Source organism: Bidens hawaiensis, unplaced genomic scaffold, assembly GCF_021521415.1.
Source record: "Bidens hawaiensis isolate Kalapana, Puna unplaced genomic scaffold, B.hawaiensis_p1.1 tig00052317_1, whole genome shotgun sequence".
Lineage (NCBI taxonomy): Eukaryota > Viridiplantae > Streptophyta > Magnoliopsida > Asterales > Asteraceae > Bidens > Bidens hawaiensis.
Genome location: NW_027499397.1, coordinates 13,135 through 28,466, shown reverse-complemented (window position 1 = coordinate 28,466; position 15,332 = coordinate 13,135). Strand labels below are relative to the sequence as shown.

The following is a 15,332-nucleotide window of genomic DNA, read 5'->3' as shown; positions in this document are numbered from 1 at the left end:
CTTTCTTGTGAAATTTCCTAAGTAACGTTTATATATCGAAAACTGGTTCGACCGAATGAGATTCCCATTCGATCGAATGAGATCTGGTTCGATCGAATCAGTGACTGATTCGATCGAATCAGCTTCGTTTGACATTTTCAGTACGTTAACTTGGTTTCACGATCGTTGGTTTCATGTTGAACCAACCTGATAGAACTGGGGACATACATGTGACATTTCATGTCCTAACAGAAAATGATGAGATTTCAAACCCCATCAACTTGGGTGGTTAAATATTGATGGGTAGGCTGTAATAATGTCAAATGTTCTCAAAATGGTGCCGGTTTGGTTGGTGGTTGGTTAATCGGTTCATTAACGCACGAATTCGACACAATTAACATAAGACGGGCATAGTTTGGGAACCGTTGGTGGTGATTTATTGGAAAGGGTGTTTTGGGTAATTTAAGGACTCCGGGGGCTAATGTAGATGAATATGAATATTGGGTGTGGCTATGGGTCAATCCAATCCCGTTAGGACGTCTCGTAGAGCGAGCGAGTCGTTGCGGTCTAGTTAGTGATCGTTGTGTGCTTTAACTTGACAGGCTTGTGGATTGGGAGTGATTAGCTAGAGGATCCAGTTGTGATGTTTATGTGATCCATATCAGGTGAGTTTCATGATGCCCTTTTCTTAAATGTTTTACGTTTTGGGCTAGCATACACATTTTATGACGATTTTACCCTTTCGAAGCGTTTGGATGATATTGCATAGTTTATGTTAGTTTTACTATCTATGCTTGGAAGTTTGTATAATTTATGATAGTTTTATTTGGATGTGTGTTTGTGTTTGTGTGTGTGTGTGTGGCCACCACGAGGATGTTTTTGTTAAGTCGTGGCCAGGTCAAAGAGATGTTATAAAATTCCTTAATTCCCCTGTTGGGGGTTAAGGCGGATGTGTCCCGGATAGTTTGACTGTCCTTGGGGCGAATGGATGTTTAAAAATCCCCTAACATTTTATCTGTCCTTGGGGTGGAAGTTTATTCGGGTCCTTAACTTTGTGTTTTGGACTTGAGAAGATGTGACCCGTGTTACGTGCTTAACGGAGGAAAATTTATTTATTTATTTATTTTTTATGGAAGTCGTATGTTAAATACCTTGGTCGGTCTTTAATAGATTCTGATGATAAAAACATGAACTCACTCAGCTCAAGCTGACTTTGACTCGTGTTACGTGCTTAACGGAGGAAAATTTATTTATTTATTGATTTTTATGGAAGTCATATGTTAAATACCTTGGTCGGTCTTTAATAGATTCTGATGATAAAAACATGAACTCACTCAGCTCAAGCTGACTTTGCGTGTATGTTAGAATGAGTTCAGGTTGAGCGTGGATGGGATTTCCGCTTGGATGTTCTCAAGACTACCCGAGGTCCCGAGGCAATTCTAGTCGATGCTCCTTATTGTGTTAATAATTAAGAAAATTTTAATTTACATTTTTTTGTCTTAAGGATAATCTTTGGATGTTTTGTTAATTTTCCGCTGCAAGAATACTCTGTGTTGAATTTTTGAATTATATGAAACCGGTTTATCTTTTATATTTGAATTTGTTTGGAATGATTACCAACTGTGGGACTCCCGGATTTTGGGGTCTTACATACCGTTTCTTTGAGCTTCACTGAATCCGAGTACCGATCTCTTCGACATGTGACTGCTGAACTTGCATGGTTGACAAGACTTCTCTCGGAGTTCAATGTTCCTAACATTACTCCTATCACACTCAAATGTGATAGTCAGGCTGCTATCTATATTACCAAGAATCTTGTCATTCATGAGCGGACTAAGCACGTTGAAATCGATTGACATTTTGTTCGCAAAAAGTTACAAGAGGGCCTCGTGACTTTGTGCATACGAAAACGATGATCAGTTTGCTGACATTTTTACAAAGAGCTTACAAGTGCCTCACTTTCACGAGCTTTTATGCAAGTTGGGGTTTTCCAACTTGAAAGGGGGGGGGGGGTAAGTGTATATGTCTTATACGCTGCCCATCACACATATACGCACAACTTATACGTTGTAATACATATACACCCAAAACATATGCGTTAAATATGTTATATATATAGTTTGTTGGTCTTCATCTTGTGTTATTTTTCATTCTATGATAACAAAATTTTCTTTCTTACTTCATTTCTTCTTCTATTCTATTCTACATTTTTACACACTCTTAACACAAGTAAACACCATTTGTTCAATTATTTTATTATCAGCTTGAATTGACTAATAACATGAGAATCGTGTGCACTGTGGGACCGAAAGTATATGGCCCATGCAATTGTATTTAACTAATTAATAGTCATTTTAGTTGATTTTTATGTTTTAAGTACTTTTCTGTTTTAGTTAAAACTTATATAGATATGGAATGTTCAACACGTCTCTTTTCTTTCTAAACAATAATCTTTTTGTGTAAAGGCAAACAGAAATACTATCAAATAATTTATTCATGCATAATATGTTAATAATGTTCTTATATCATTTGTTTATTTTCTAAGAACAAGTATACAAAAGTCAAGTATGACGATTAGCGGAATAAGGCTTGGCTACAGGAGTATTTTTTTTAGTAGTAATATACGAGACCGTTTTTAATTTGTAATATACAAAGTGCGATATTCATTAATAATTTTACATACACAAAAAGTGACTCAAACTGAAAAAGTCATTAATGATTTGGATATATTTATGTTTTTGTAAAATTAAACTTTTGGGTTGGTTTTGGTTTTGCATGTAATAAAAACCCAAAAACCCGAACCGGATAAAATTTATAGATTTTTTGTTTTAATAGTTATATGAATTTAGTATATGCAACTCATATAGTTTAACTCAAATGCATAATAATCAATTAGTTATTAATTTAAGAAAAAAAAACTATGCTCAAAATGAAACAAAATCGCACAAAATTCAAGTGAAAACCAAACCCAAACCCAAATTATCGATCGGTTTACAAAAATTGAAAAACGAAAGCTTCGGTTTTGATTTGTTTTAGCACAATACCAAACTAAATGATGCACACCCGTAAATTAAATCATGTCAAAATAAAATAAAAAAGGAGGATAATTTCAAACAAACTGTTAGTCGTTGGTATGCAATAAATGGCAAGTGGCGCATGTTTAGCTGTCCAATTTCCTCTAACGATTATCTCACGCGCACGTTAGCATCACCCACCATCTCATACACATCACATACCCGCCAATTCTCTCTCTTCCACACAATGTCCGGCAGCCGGAAAAACAGCTCCGACATGGCCACACCTGACCGCCTCAGTTATCCCCCGTCGTCACCCTCACCCAGTTCGTATTCCGGTTATCTTCGTCGGAAAAGTCAACTTCTGGCCGGAACTTAGTCAAAGGTGCGGCGAGATCGGTCGCCGGAGTTTTCCTTTCGTGTTTTGTTCCGCCGGAGGAGGAGGTGCAGCATCGTAGCTCGTCTGGGTATTGTGGGTCGGATGCGTTTAGTTCAACTTCAGGTGAATATTATTATTATTATTAGCGTTTGTATCATATACAAATAACTTTTCTCGTAATTAATTATTTTTACTTATAACTTTTAAACTGTATTATTTTTATAACAATATTGAATTAGTTCAAAACTAAATAATTACTCTAGTTATTTATATGTTAATTTTATTCTTTATCATTATTAATATTGTTACGTAGAATATGAAACAAGCGTATAAATTAATGATTTAGGTGAATTGTTAAAGAATACGGTAATGATGAGATCTGGTGTAGTTATGTTACGTAACCTATACTTTTTGTAGTATACTATAACTTGTACGGTGCGACTTTGTCATTGATGTCACACACTAACAATTCTAAAATCTGAATTAATATTCATTTACCAAGTGTATATCTATGATGACTATATACACAAGTGGGATCGTGTTTGGTAGTCGGTGGCGAACTTATGATATTTTCTACTAGGTCGTTTTTTATGCTAAGATGTCTCTTGACTCATGGTCGAATTTTGGTTTAAGTCGGTTCTGGTCACGTTATAATTAAAACTTGTCGTTGATGAGCAAAAATTGGCGATGAGGTTTTGAGGTAATCATAACCGCAAAAAGGTAATGATGCGATTTAAAATAATAACTAAAGTAATTAATCGAATTGAAATTTCATTTTTTATTTTTATTTTTCAAACGTAACATGTGTAGATTGGTCTGTTCTAATCTTTGTTGGCAATGCAAGTGAATGTTAGGAGTGTCACCGGTTAAACTGTATGTATGGTTTATTATCGACAAACAAGTGATCATAATGCAGATTATTTTAATTTGGTTTGCTTTTCTAAAACAACAAATAAAAATGGTTTAAAATTGTGTTTCAAAAACCAATAAAATAATTATATTAATAACAAATGTTAAACAGTTGGTTCAGTTTACACGGTTGTTTCAAAACATGTCGTCTTGCTTGGGTTTGAATGGTTTGATCAGTTTTAAACGTTTTATGAACACCCCTAAAATCCTACGTGAAACCGGTATGTGAAAAAAATGGAATTGTTTGATTTGATAGATGTTTCGGGGGCTTCTGACACTACTGAAGGAAAGAAACGACATGGTATATACACAACCAAGAATGATTCTACACACATGACAAGAGAACCCGGAACTACTAAGTTCACCTTGGCAGAAATCACAGCGGCAACAAAGAACTTCTCTCCGTCTCTTAAAGTTGGTCAAGGTGGATTCTGGACTGTGTATAAGGGTCAGCTTCAAGATGGAACCCTCGTGGCCGTCAAACGTGCCAAAAAGGTTAGACTATGTCAATGTGTCATCAGATCTATATATAATCGAGTCGAGCCTGAGCTTCCCTAAGTTTATATGCATATATATAATTATAGTTTGAGGTTCATTACAGATAACTAAATTACTGAAAAGAACAAACATAAACTATTTTGTTGTTTATCAATGGTTGATACCTTTTTAAATTTATTTATTATGTTATAATATAAAAAAATCTTATATTAAATAGGCTCGTTTAAGCTCGTAAGTCTAGTCAAGTTCGAGTTCAAACTCGTTTATTAACTGAGCTCTAGTTAGCTCAAGCTTGGTCTCGAGCTCTTTAAGTTCTTTGTGAGGCGATCTCAAGTTGCTAGCTAGCTTACAGATGACTCGACTCATCGACATTACAAAAGGCTGTGCTTATTTTATACGCGTTTGTGTGCAGAGCATGTATGACAAGAATCTAGGAGGGGAGTTCTTAAGTGAAGTCCAGGCGTTATCAAAGGTAGAACATTTGAATCTTGTAAAATGTTATGGATATTTGCAGCATGGAGATGAAAGAATCATTGTCGTTGAATTCGTTGCTAACGGAACTCTTCGAGAACACTTAGAATGTAAGTTATGTTCCCTTCGAGTTTGTCAAAATCAAGACAACAATTTTAAACTCGTCTGCAACAAGTATTCATATGCATGTATTAATAAAAGCTTAAAAATGCAGGTTTTAAGGGCAATGTACTTAGTCTTGCCTCTCGTTTGGATATCGCTATCGATGTAGCACACGCGATTACTTACCTACACACTTATACAGGTATTAATTTCCTTGTCTCTATAACTAAACCCGAACCGTTTATTTTGTGTTTAACCAGAATTGTGATTATAACTTGAATGCAGACCACCCTATAATCCATAGGGATATCATCATCATCATCATCATCATCGTACTCAGTATATCCCACCAATAGCAATGCTATGGTAGGGTCTGAGGAGGGTAAGATGTAGACAGCCTTACCTCTATCCCATAGGGATAGAGAGGCTGCTTCCGGTGAGACCCCCGGCTCGATAGTAGTTTTGAATCAAGCCTTGGACATAAGACACATAACACTCAATCCTCGGGACACCGGCTGATTGGTGCATGTGCCCTTGTCTTTCGGCTATCAACGCCACCACATGATGCCTGATTAACCTTCCGCCACTTTTAACGTTATTTTCACGTGATTAGTAAAATAACGTCAAAATTAGTGCAATTTTACTTTTGCCCACCCAAGGGTTCACACATATATACATTATATGTGCGCACCGCAAGCAGGGCGTACCATAGGGATATCAAGTCTTCAAATATACTTCTCACCGACAAACTACGAGCCAAGGTTGCTGACTTTGGTTTTGCTCGGCTAGCAGCCAATGCAGAATCAGGTCAGACCCATGTGTCAACTCAGGTTAAAGGGACTGCAGGCTACTTAGATCCTGAATACCTTAAGACGTACCAACTTACTGAAAAGAGCGATGTATATTCATTTGGTATATTACTTGTGGAGATAGTTACAGGCCGAAGGCCTGTTGAAAGTAAACGGCCACTTGAAGAGCGAGTTACAGCTAGATGGGTATGTATGTACGTTAGAAAAGATATTATTATATCAGTATCAGTATCCGTATCCATTATCAGTTATCTTTAATACTTTTATTATGTCGGTGGAAATAACAGGTGATGAAGAAGTATAAAGAAGGAGACGCGCTTTCGGTATTGGATCCGAAGCTAGAAGCGTCTGATGCGAACGGTTTGGTTCTTGAGAATATTCTAGAACTGGCTTTATCGTGTGTTAACGGTCATCGGAAAAACAGGCCAACTATGAGGAGATGTGTTGAGGTTTTGTGGAACATCAGGAAAGATTACAAAGAGTCTATAGACTGATATGATGTCACTCTTTTTGAAGACTCAAAATGATCATATTATGTAGGTTTTGATATTTATATTTGTGGGTCCCGTCTTTGTAAGAAACAAACATGTGGAAAATGATATAGAAAAAGGCTTTGATTGAGGTATGTACATAAGATATTATGAGCATTAGATAAAACCTATGGTTATGGTGTGGAGCAAAAAAAAGGTTGTTTTTATAACAAGTACTCTAGATGTTTTTATTTACATTTCTCTGTCATCTTCTACAACAACATCCCAATAAAAAAAATATATTAAAAGAATAAATAAAACATCTAGCATACTCGACCATTTTCCGGTTGGTCTTGGTCTTGACCCCGTGAGAGGGAGTCTTGTCGGGTCAACTCATAGTTTGTGTTTCCGGGCTCTACATTCACAGCAACGTTTACTTTCGAGAAGATGAACAAGAATGAAGAAGTGTATATCGATACATGCCACATGCTGCAAAACAATTTGTACGGTTATAGTGCTAAAGACGAAGAGATCAATGGAGAATAAGTCTGACTCCTAACTAGGGTGTTCATAAACCGCTGAAACCGACTGAACTGTCCAAACTAAAGCAACTCGGTCTGTTTGAAATGTATATAGTTCGGTTTTGGCAGTTTTGATGGTTTAGACATTTAGTATTTCTTTTTAGATATATGCAGTTACGCATATGCATTATATTCGTAGACCATTTTTACCATTTTAATAATTTCGCTACAAGTCAAGGTTATTGGAAAACTCTTAAAAGTAAAAATATTAGTTCAAACTACCAAACTGAACCAGCCGACTTAACCGGTTTGGTTGTCGTTTTTAGCCTAGAATTATTGTAAAAACTGGCCAAACCATATTGATCAAGTTCACTATTGATCAAACGCACGATAACGTCAGCTACCATAATAATAAAAATACAAAAGGCTTTCTTTTGACATTGAATGTGTAACGAAAGTACAAGGGGGTAAAGCGAAATTAAATAAAAAGTAATCATGAACTAACCTGTGCCAAAACGAATAACTTTCCGTAGATTCCAAGTTCCAGCTTATGGCAGCCATTGCCAATGCAGCGAATCCGGCAACAACAGAAAACCACCGAAAACGTTTAAGAATCGTCTTTATAAGATTACGAAACCAATCTTTAACCATTTGCCAGCTGAAAAACGAATATGTCAAACGGGTTGATTTTAAACTCAAACCGCATATTATTTCACAAAAAAAATGTACCAAACATGACGAATGATGGTTTAAACTCTTATCAAAATCCATATCAATTTTGAAACTGAAATCTACCAAGTACCAACATTGACCCGAATATCAAATTGTCGGATTTGTTAAAAACTCTTTTGCAAAAATAGTGTTGTTTTAAAAGCATTTTTAAAAATGGTTGTTTTTATTTCTTTTTCCTGATTTGTGTTTCTGGTGAATCTGTGATTTAAGACCACGGTTTCTCTCTCTTCAATCTAACATAATTATACCTTTTCATTTTCTTCGACTTTTAATTAACATACAATTTATTTTCTTCAATACCCTGTTTAATATTTATTGGAAACTGATATATCCAAAAGTAATAAAGTAATTTGTGACCTTAACTCCGTTCTTAATAACTTTCATATAGAAACGTAGACCAAAAAAAAGAGTCCAACTGTCTATTTAGATTCTTTTATTTATCAAACAATGCAGAGTATTAAAAAAACACCAAAAATATATTTTAAAAATAATATTTAAATTTTGTGAGATTGATGTAAGGGAATCGATGGTTTGCAACCACGAATTCACTAGAAATACAAATCAGGAAAAAAAACACTCATTTTTACACACTTTTTCAGAAAACACTAAATTTACAAAAACTTTGATTGTTTAAGATCGTAAATATATAAAGAACCTCACCTATGAAGCATATTTAGCAAGAGTTCTGTTGAAAATGAAAACCGCCTGTAACGCCTAAAAAATTCAATCAAAAATCCAACAAAAAGACCCGCTGCACCAATTGCTAATACGAGAACAATGTTGGAAGATCTGTGAAAAACATAAGCATCAATACCGATTTACAAAGCAAAAAAGAAGAGAGCACATAACCCGAAATATGAACGTCTCATAAAGATAATAGATTACCTAGTTGGCCCGTTTTCAGCCATAAGGGCCGTAAGAATGGCGACAACTGTATGAATTGTCCTTTTTGACCCTTCGTCAATATCAGCTAAGTATACAAATGTGCTCACCACAGCCATGAATGAAAGCCAAAAATCCATGAACTGCAGAGGGACAAAATGTCTTTTTGGTCTTTTTTTTGTTCAGTCCTTAAAACAACAAAGGGGCAAAAGATAAATTACCTGCAATACACGGAAAGATAAAGCACACCAGGTACCGACATCACACGCATGATATAATCCACTCGAGATTCCACTAGAAGTGTATATCACCCACTCGGCAAACGCCTGCACGAACCACGTTATAATGTTATATGTTCAATCTTGACTTTTAAAAAAAGTCAAAACATCATAATTTTCATAATCTGCATGATATATACAAGTAAAAAGAAAAAAACTGTTGCAAGTTTCATTGGACTCAGGGAGTGTGTGTTATACAACTCCGCGTGATATTAAAACTTCAAAACGAGGGAATTAATTTTTTGAAAAGTCAAACATAAACTTCAACATATTCTTACCTTCTGTCGAAGGGCCCAATAAGCTGGAAATGCAAATGCAGCATTTGATGCAATAAGAGAAACCGACTGCCATATATGCCCTACAAATACATGATTATTACTTATATCAAGTATTGATCTGTATATGTATGCAAATTACGATAATCCACAAATGTTAATATATTAATTATTCAATTTGAGTAAGTTTTTACCTCGATGTGAGACGATTTGAACACTGCAGTCAAAGCCACCATGTGTACGATCACACCAGCAGTAACTGACATCAAAGTCAAAAGTCAAAGTCAGAATCTAAGTTTTATTTTACGAGTTTGACTTTTTAAGAGATAAAAAGTTTACCTGTATAGAGACAAACCACTCATATCTACAATATTTTGACATGTTCCATGAGACGAGCATCTTCTCGGGCATCTTTCAATAGAAATAGACATGGTAGTTTGACTTTGACTTTCCGAGGCATTACTAACAGAAGTCATCAAATGTTTTACACCAAAACCCCATGTTCCTCCTCTAACATACACGATATAAAAACTAATCGACTTCTCATCCGAATCATACAACTTAAAAAACATAGAACCATTACTATTGCTACTCGAATTCGCATAAAAGTAGTCCCATTTATCTTCAATTGGTAGTCCGCCATATGATGCATAAATTTCATGTTTTATTTTTTTATCGGAATATAACCGAATGTGAATACTTCCTCCACTTGCACCCGAAGGGACGTCTACCAAGAAATAAGTCCAACCAAAATGTTGACCTTGACTTTGACTTAGTGATGAGTTGCTAAGGAGAGGCTCGAGAGGAAAATTGGGAGAGTTTGATGAAACTTTATCGCTCGAAGGTAAATAATACGATTCAAACGGTGTCGATGGATTCTTCCTCATAATTGTCTGCATATTCCACCAGTTTCTGTAAGAATCAAATTAAAGAACAAATGACCGAACCCATAAAATGAAAATGCTAATCACTCTTGTATAAATTATATAAGGGAGGGATAAAATGACAGATTAACTTCATATATACCCGAATTTAATGAACTTTTACTTAATGACCATTCTACCCCTTTTCCATTATATTTTACTCAATGACCATTATATTTTCTATTTGGATTTTGATCGACATCAAGCAAGTGAACGAAGCTGTCATGTCTCCTCTTTTGTTCTCTTGACGGAAGATAACTGAACAATCGAATATGTACGACGGCAGATAAATGGATAATCGAACAATTGAATTTGTATGTGTTAATCAGATAATCGAACTCAAATTAGATAATCGAATCAGGTACAATATAACCAACTATAAGCTAAAAATAGGTGAATAAAAAATTTGAAGTTAAAGATGGGCATATATGAAATTTTAAAGTTTTAGAAAAGGGTAAAATGGTCATTTATTAAATTGTTTTTGATGAATTCGATATGTTTGATATATTAAATTTTAATTACTTCGTAAGGGCATATATGAAATTGGCTTTACAATGAACACTCGAAAACCAATAAACCAAATTTCAGCAGTCCGAAATTTTAATTTTAATCCTATTACCCTCAAAAGTCAACATGTAATATCATCCACTAATTAAAATAAATAAGCAGTCTGAATTTGGTTTTTTGGTTTTTAAATTTTAACTGATTCTTCTATAAATTAAATATTCATATCAACTAAACTCATATTAAGAGAGAGATTAACCGACCTGAAGCGTGTATCTTTCCCATGTACAATTCGAACCGGCCTTGCCTATTGGACACTGAAGTAATTTCCACTCTAACGAATAGCAAACATCCGTGCTCCCCATGACTTCTTTAGAGGTGTTGAGGGTTGTGACGGTAATATACCATCGACCAACTTTTGGGGACCGTATAACCAAAGGTGCATTATTAATATTACCTGAATAATCATGTGCATTTGATGATGGTATGCTACCTTGTCGAGCATAACACATCAATATGATATTACTATCATTATTTGCACCATTCGGAAGTAGTGTTTGGTTGAACATGACATTGGTTGATGATATTGTGATCTCTTCTGTGACTCCCAACAAATCCAACGAGTAGAGTTTTGATTCTTTCTGCTGAATGCAAGATCGTTCGCCGTCGTTTCTACAAGTTGTGATGATTCCTTGCGTTGAATTTTGGTCAATGCATGAAAGATGTTCAACTGTTTCGTTGCAAAATTGGCCCGAGATAGATGGGAGCAAACAACCTTCAACACTCACGTTCCCACTAAAAGAATACCCCGAGCCTCGATTAATCTGTGATGAAAAGACCAATACGTGATTCCAATAGTTCTTTTTGGATAACTTTTTGAAATGATATTATTTATGCCAGACTTATTATAACATCATATAGAAGCATTAATGATAACAATGATTACCATCTTTGATTGAGTCCTCGCCGATCCAATGCCGTTAAATAAACCAAAGTACCATACTCCAGGAGAAATCTATAGAGCAATGTCACGTTCAAATATTCAATTAAAAGATATATGAAAGCATAAGGAGTGTAAGCGATTACATGGATTCAAGTAGTCGGCTTCATGTGTTTTAGGTTAAATTTACATAAATAATCGATTGAAAATTCATTAAATAAATAAGTAAAAAAACTAGTTTGTTACATATACTTTACTATGTATATGTGGAGGCTCATTTGAATACAAAAGAACACACATGGTCTTTAGACCAAACTAAGTGTGTGTATGCATATATGTATATGAAGCATGGAAATTATCACAATATGCATCACAAACAGAAAAAATGCGAGTGTGAAAATATAGAGAAAAAAAAAAGCCTACCTGCTCGTTTGTTAGTTTTATAGTAACATTTTTCTGCATCGGATAACATTTCTCGGAAAACTGAAGTCCTCCCATTGCCAAAGACCCGTTTGAAATGGGTTCCAACACTGTAAAAGCAAACATAAAAATCAGCAAAGCTTTATGCAAATCTAAAATGTAGCCATTTAGCATTTTTTTAAAATAACTAATATGTGATTTTATGTCAAACTACGATGAGACACGCAAAAGGAGAACAGATGAAAATTGTAATTCAAGAATTTAGTGTTGTACCAAAACCAATATCTGAAGTATTATATGTGCCCGGCAAAGGAGGGCTGCCCTCACGAGCACAAATCATTGGCAGATTACTTTTATCTGCCATCATAACTCTACTTCTATCCTGCAAATCAATATAATCATATTTAAGTAAGAAATTTAAAAGAAAAACAACACAAATGGATTTAATATTTTTGTGTCATTTGTTTCAGTCATTAAATAAATTCATTTTATGGGCATCATTAGGGGTGTAATCGAGCCGAGCTGCTCGTGAGCCACTCTAGGTTGGCTTGCTAAAAGCTCTTAGTTGATCCGAGCTCGAGCCTATATTGGAGCTCACTTAATAAACAAAGCTTGAGCTCGAGCGGCCGAGCCTGACTAAGCTTGTGAACCTTTATATATATGAACATAACAATTTTTATCTACTATAATAATTATATAACAAAATAAGAAATGTTAGTAAATACATAACTATACGAGCTGATCTCAAGCTTGAAAATTTTACGAAATAGTGCTTGAAACAACTCGAGCTCAAGCTGTCTGAAGTTAAACGAGTTGAGCTCGAGCTCTCTTAAGTTAAATAAGCTGAGCTCAAGATTAGGCAAGTTTGGGCCCAACTCGGCTCGTTTATACCCCTTGGCATCATTTAGATGTTGAAATTAGAATACAGATATCACCGTATTCCACATTTACTTCAATTTATAACCAGGAAATAATATGGGACTAGATACCATCCTAAAGAATAAGAAAACCTTAAACATTAATCAAAATGTAACATTTTCGAGACACTTACAAGGTCTACATCCGACTCTAAAGATATAGTCACCGAAGAAAACCATGTTGGTAAATCAACTGCCACAGCAAACACAAGAATGAATCAGTATCTAATAAAAAAAATTGCATAGATTATTTCAAAGTTTAATAAGCAATCCCAAACACCTCATGACATAGGCAAACATTTTTTATACATATTGCATAGATTAAGGGAAAAACATACTAAATTAATCTTTCAAAGTGGACATTCCCATGTTGACTTTGACCCAAACATATGCAAAGATGATTAATTTATCAAAACCTTACTTAAATCACAATTTAATATGATAATATCAATGCAAAAAACACAAAAACTAACCTGAAACATTAATTATGAATTTTGCATGGGTTAAGGGAAAACCAAATTATATTTAAATATTAATCTTTAAAATTATTCCCATCTGTTGACTTTGACCCAAACCATGGCTTAATTTGATACCAAGTATTACATAAGCAAAAACATACAAAATAAATAAAAATAACAATAATAACCTGAAACATTAATTATGCATAATGCATAGATCAAAGAGAAAAACAGACTAAATTAATCTTACAAATTGGAAATTATTCCTATCTGTTAACTTTGACCCAATTTCAACCCAATAATATGCAAAGATGATTAATTTATCAAAACCCTACTTAACCCACATCATAATCTGATTTCACAAACTCAAAAAACACAAAATTCAACCTAAAACATTCCCAAATTCCACCTTAACCAATTACAAAAATGATCAAACACCTTAATAATAATAATAAAAAGCACAAAATTATCAAAACCCTACTTAGCCCATATCTTAATCTGATCATACAAACTCAAAAAACACAAAATTCAACCAACTAAAAAAAGATCAAACAACTTAACAATAATAATAAAAAAACAAGTTTATAAAAACCCTACTCAACCCATATCTTAATCTAATTACACAAATTCAAAAATCACAAAATTTAACCTAAAACACCCCCAAATTCCACATAAACCAATTACAAAAATGATCAAACAACTTAATAACAATAAAAAGCACAAATTTATCAAAACCCTACCTAACCCATATCATAATTTGATCAAAAAACACAAAATTTAACCAAATAGAAAAATGATCAAACACCTTAATAACAATAAAAAGCACAAATTTTTAGATCAAACACAAAACATTACCTCTGATATACCTCCAATCATAAGGTCTGAGGACAGTTCTGCCATAAGTGAAGCTTGAAAGAGTGAAAGATTCAGTGGAAACTTGGTAACAACAGCAACAACAGATGATGCAGATGTAAATATAAATATAAAGGTAATAAATTTGATGCGAATAAAGATGACCCAGAATCGAATAATAATGGGTTTTGTTTACTACTTCCATTTGATTAACAAAGAATCAGAAGTGGGTTGAACCCATCAAAGGCTAGATTTTGGTTGAACCTAACAGTGTGTTCATAATCATATAATAATTTGGAGGTTGGTGTGACTTTTTGACTTGTATAATCAGAAAGAAAAGAAATTAATAAAAGGTGGGCTATACAATAATAATACAAACAAACATACACCACCTTGAATATTATTGTCCACGGTATCTTTGTTGTCATTGGTATTGGTATCAACGTGCACACGGATTAACTAGGCTCGAGTTTGATTCGTTCAACTTATATAGAGCTCGAGCCTGACTCGTGGGTATTTTTACAAACTCGAGCTTGGCTCTTGTACTATTTCTTAACACATTTTTATATATTTATAATTATTTTTTTATAAATTTTTTTCAATTATAATTATATATATATATACTGGTTTTTATCTTCCGTATTGCAGGGGCTGTTTTACATTATTCGTTTTTAATAGCTTAATTTATTTAATGTATGGAAATTAATAATATACTTAGAGTTTGATGATAAAAAGGTTTCACAAATTACTAAAATGTTATAATTCTGTTTAAAAGTTATCTGGGTTTGGTGAGCCTCAAGACCTGCTTATTTTTTTACTATAAAATTGTTTCTTAATTATAAATAATATCTTTTTAAAAAAACATATAATAATTTTTAGTATATCCATATTTTATATGATTTTCACATCAATAATTTGGTGAGATTAATTTTTAATTTAATGAGATGTTATAACCCGTTTAAGGAATATCTGGGTTTGGTAAGACTCATACCCGTGAAT

The 15,332-nt window shown here is 34.0% G+C and overlaps 1 protein-coding gene and 1 pseudogene across 2 annotated transcripts; one reads left to right on the top strand and one right to left on the bottom strand.

Moving 5' to 3' along the window:
• The first annotated feature begins 3,240 nt into the window (after positions 1–3,240).
• LOC143599527 (calmodulin-binding receptor-like cytoplasmic kinase 2) lies at positions 3,241–6,764 on the top strand (annotated as a pseudogene). The gene is made up of 7 exons (XR_013147307.1): positions 3,241–3,495; positions 4,538–4,776; positions 5,192–5,360; positions 5,465–5,554; positions 5,638–5,650; positions 6,059–6,347; positions 6,449–6,764. The product of XR_013147307.1 is annotated as a calmodulin-binding receptor-like cytoplasmic kinase 2 (transcript).
• A 115-nt stretch (positions 6,765–6,879) lies between these two features.
• On the bottom strand, positions 6,880–14,607 carry LOC143599526 (uncharacterized). The gene is made up of 15 exons (XM_077077460.1): positions 14,337–14,607; positions 13,158–13,216; positions 12,380–12,488; positions 12,110–12,216; positions 11,693–11,761; positions 11,010–11,570; positions 9,659–10,212; positions 9,514–9,578; positions 9,323–9,402; positions 8,988–9,092; positions 8,770–8,909; positions 8,545–8,673; positions 7,658–7,810; positions 6,964–7,120; positions 6,880–6,903 (listed from the first exon to the last, which is right to left on the bottom strand). The coding sequence occupies exons 1-15, from the start codon at positions 14,536–14,538 to the stop codon at positions 6,880–6,882; spliced, it is 2,514 nt and encodes an 837-aa protein (XP_076933575.1). The 5' UTR covers positions 14,539–14,607.
• Between the last annotated feature and the right edge of the window lie 725 nt (positions 14,608–15,332).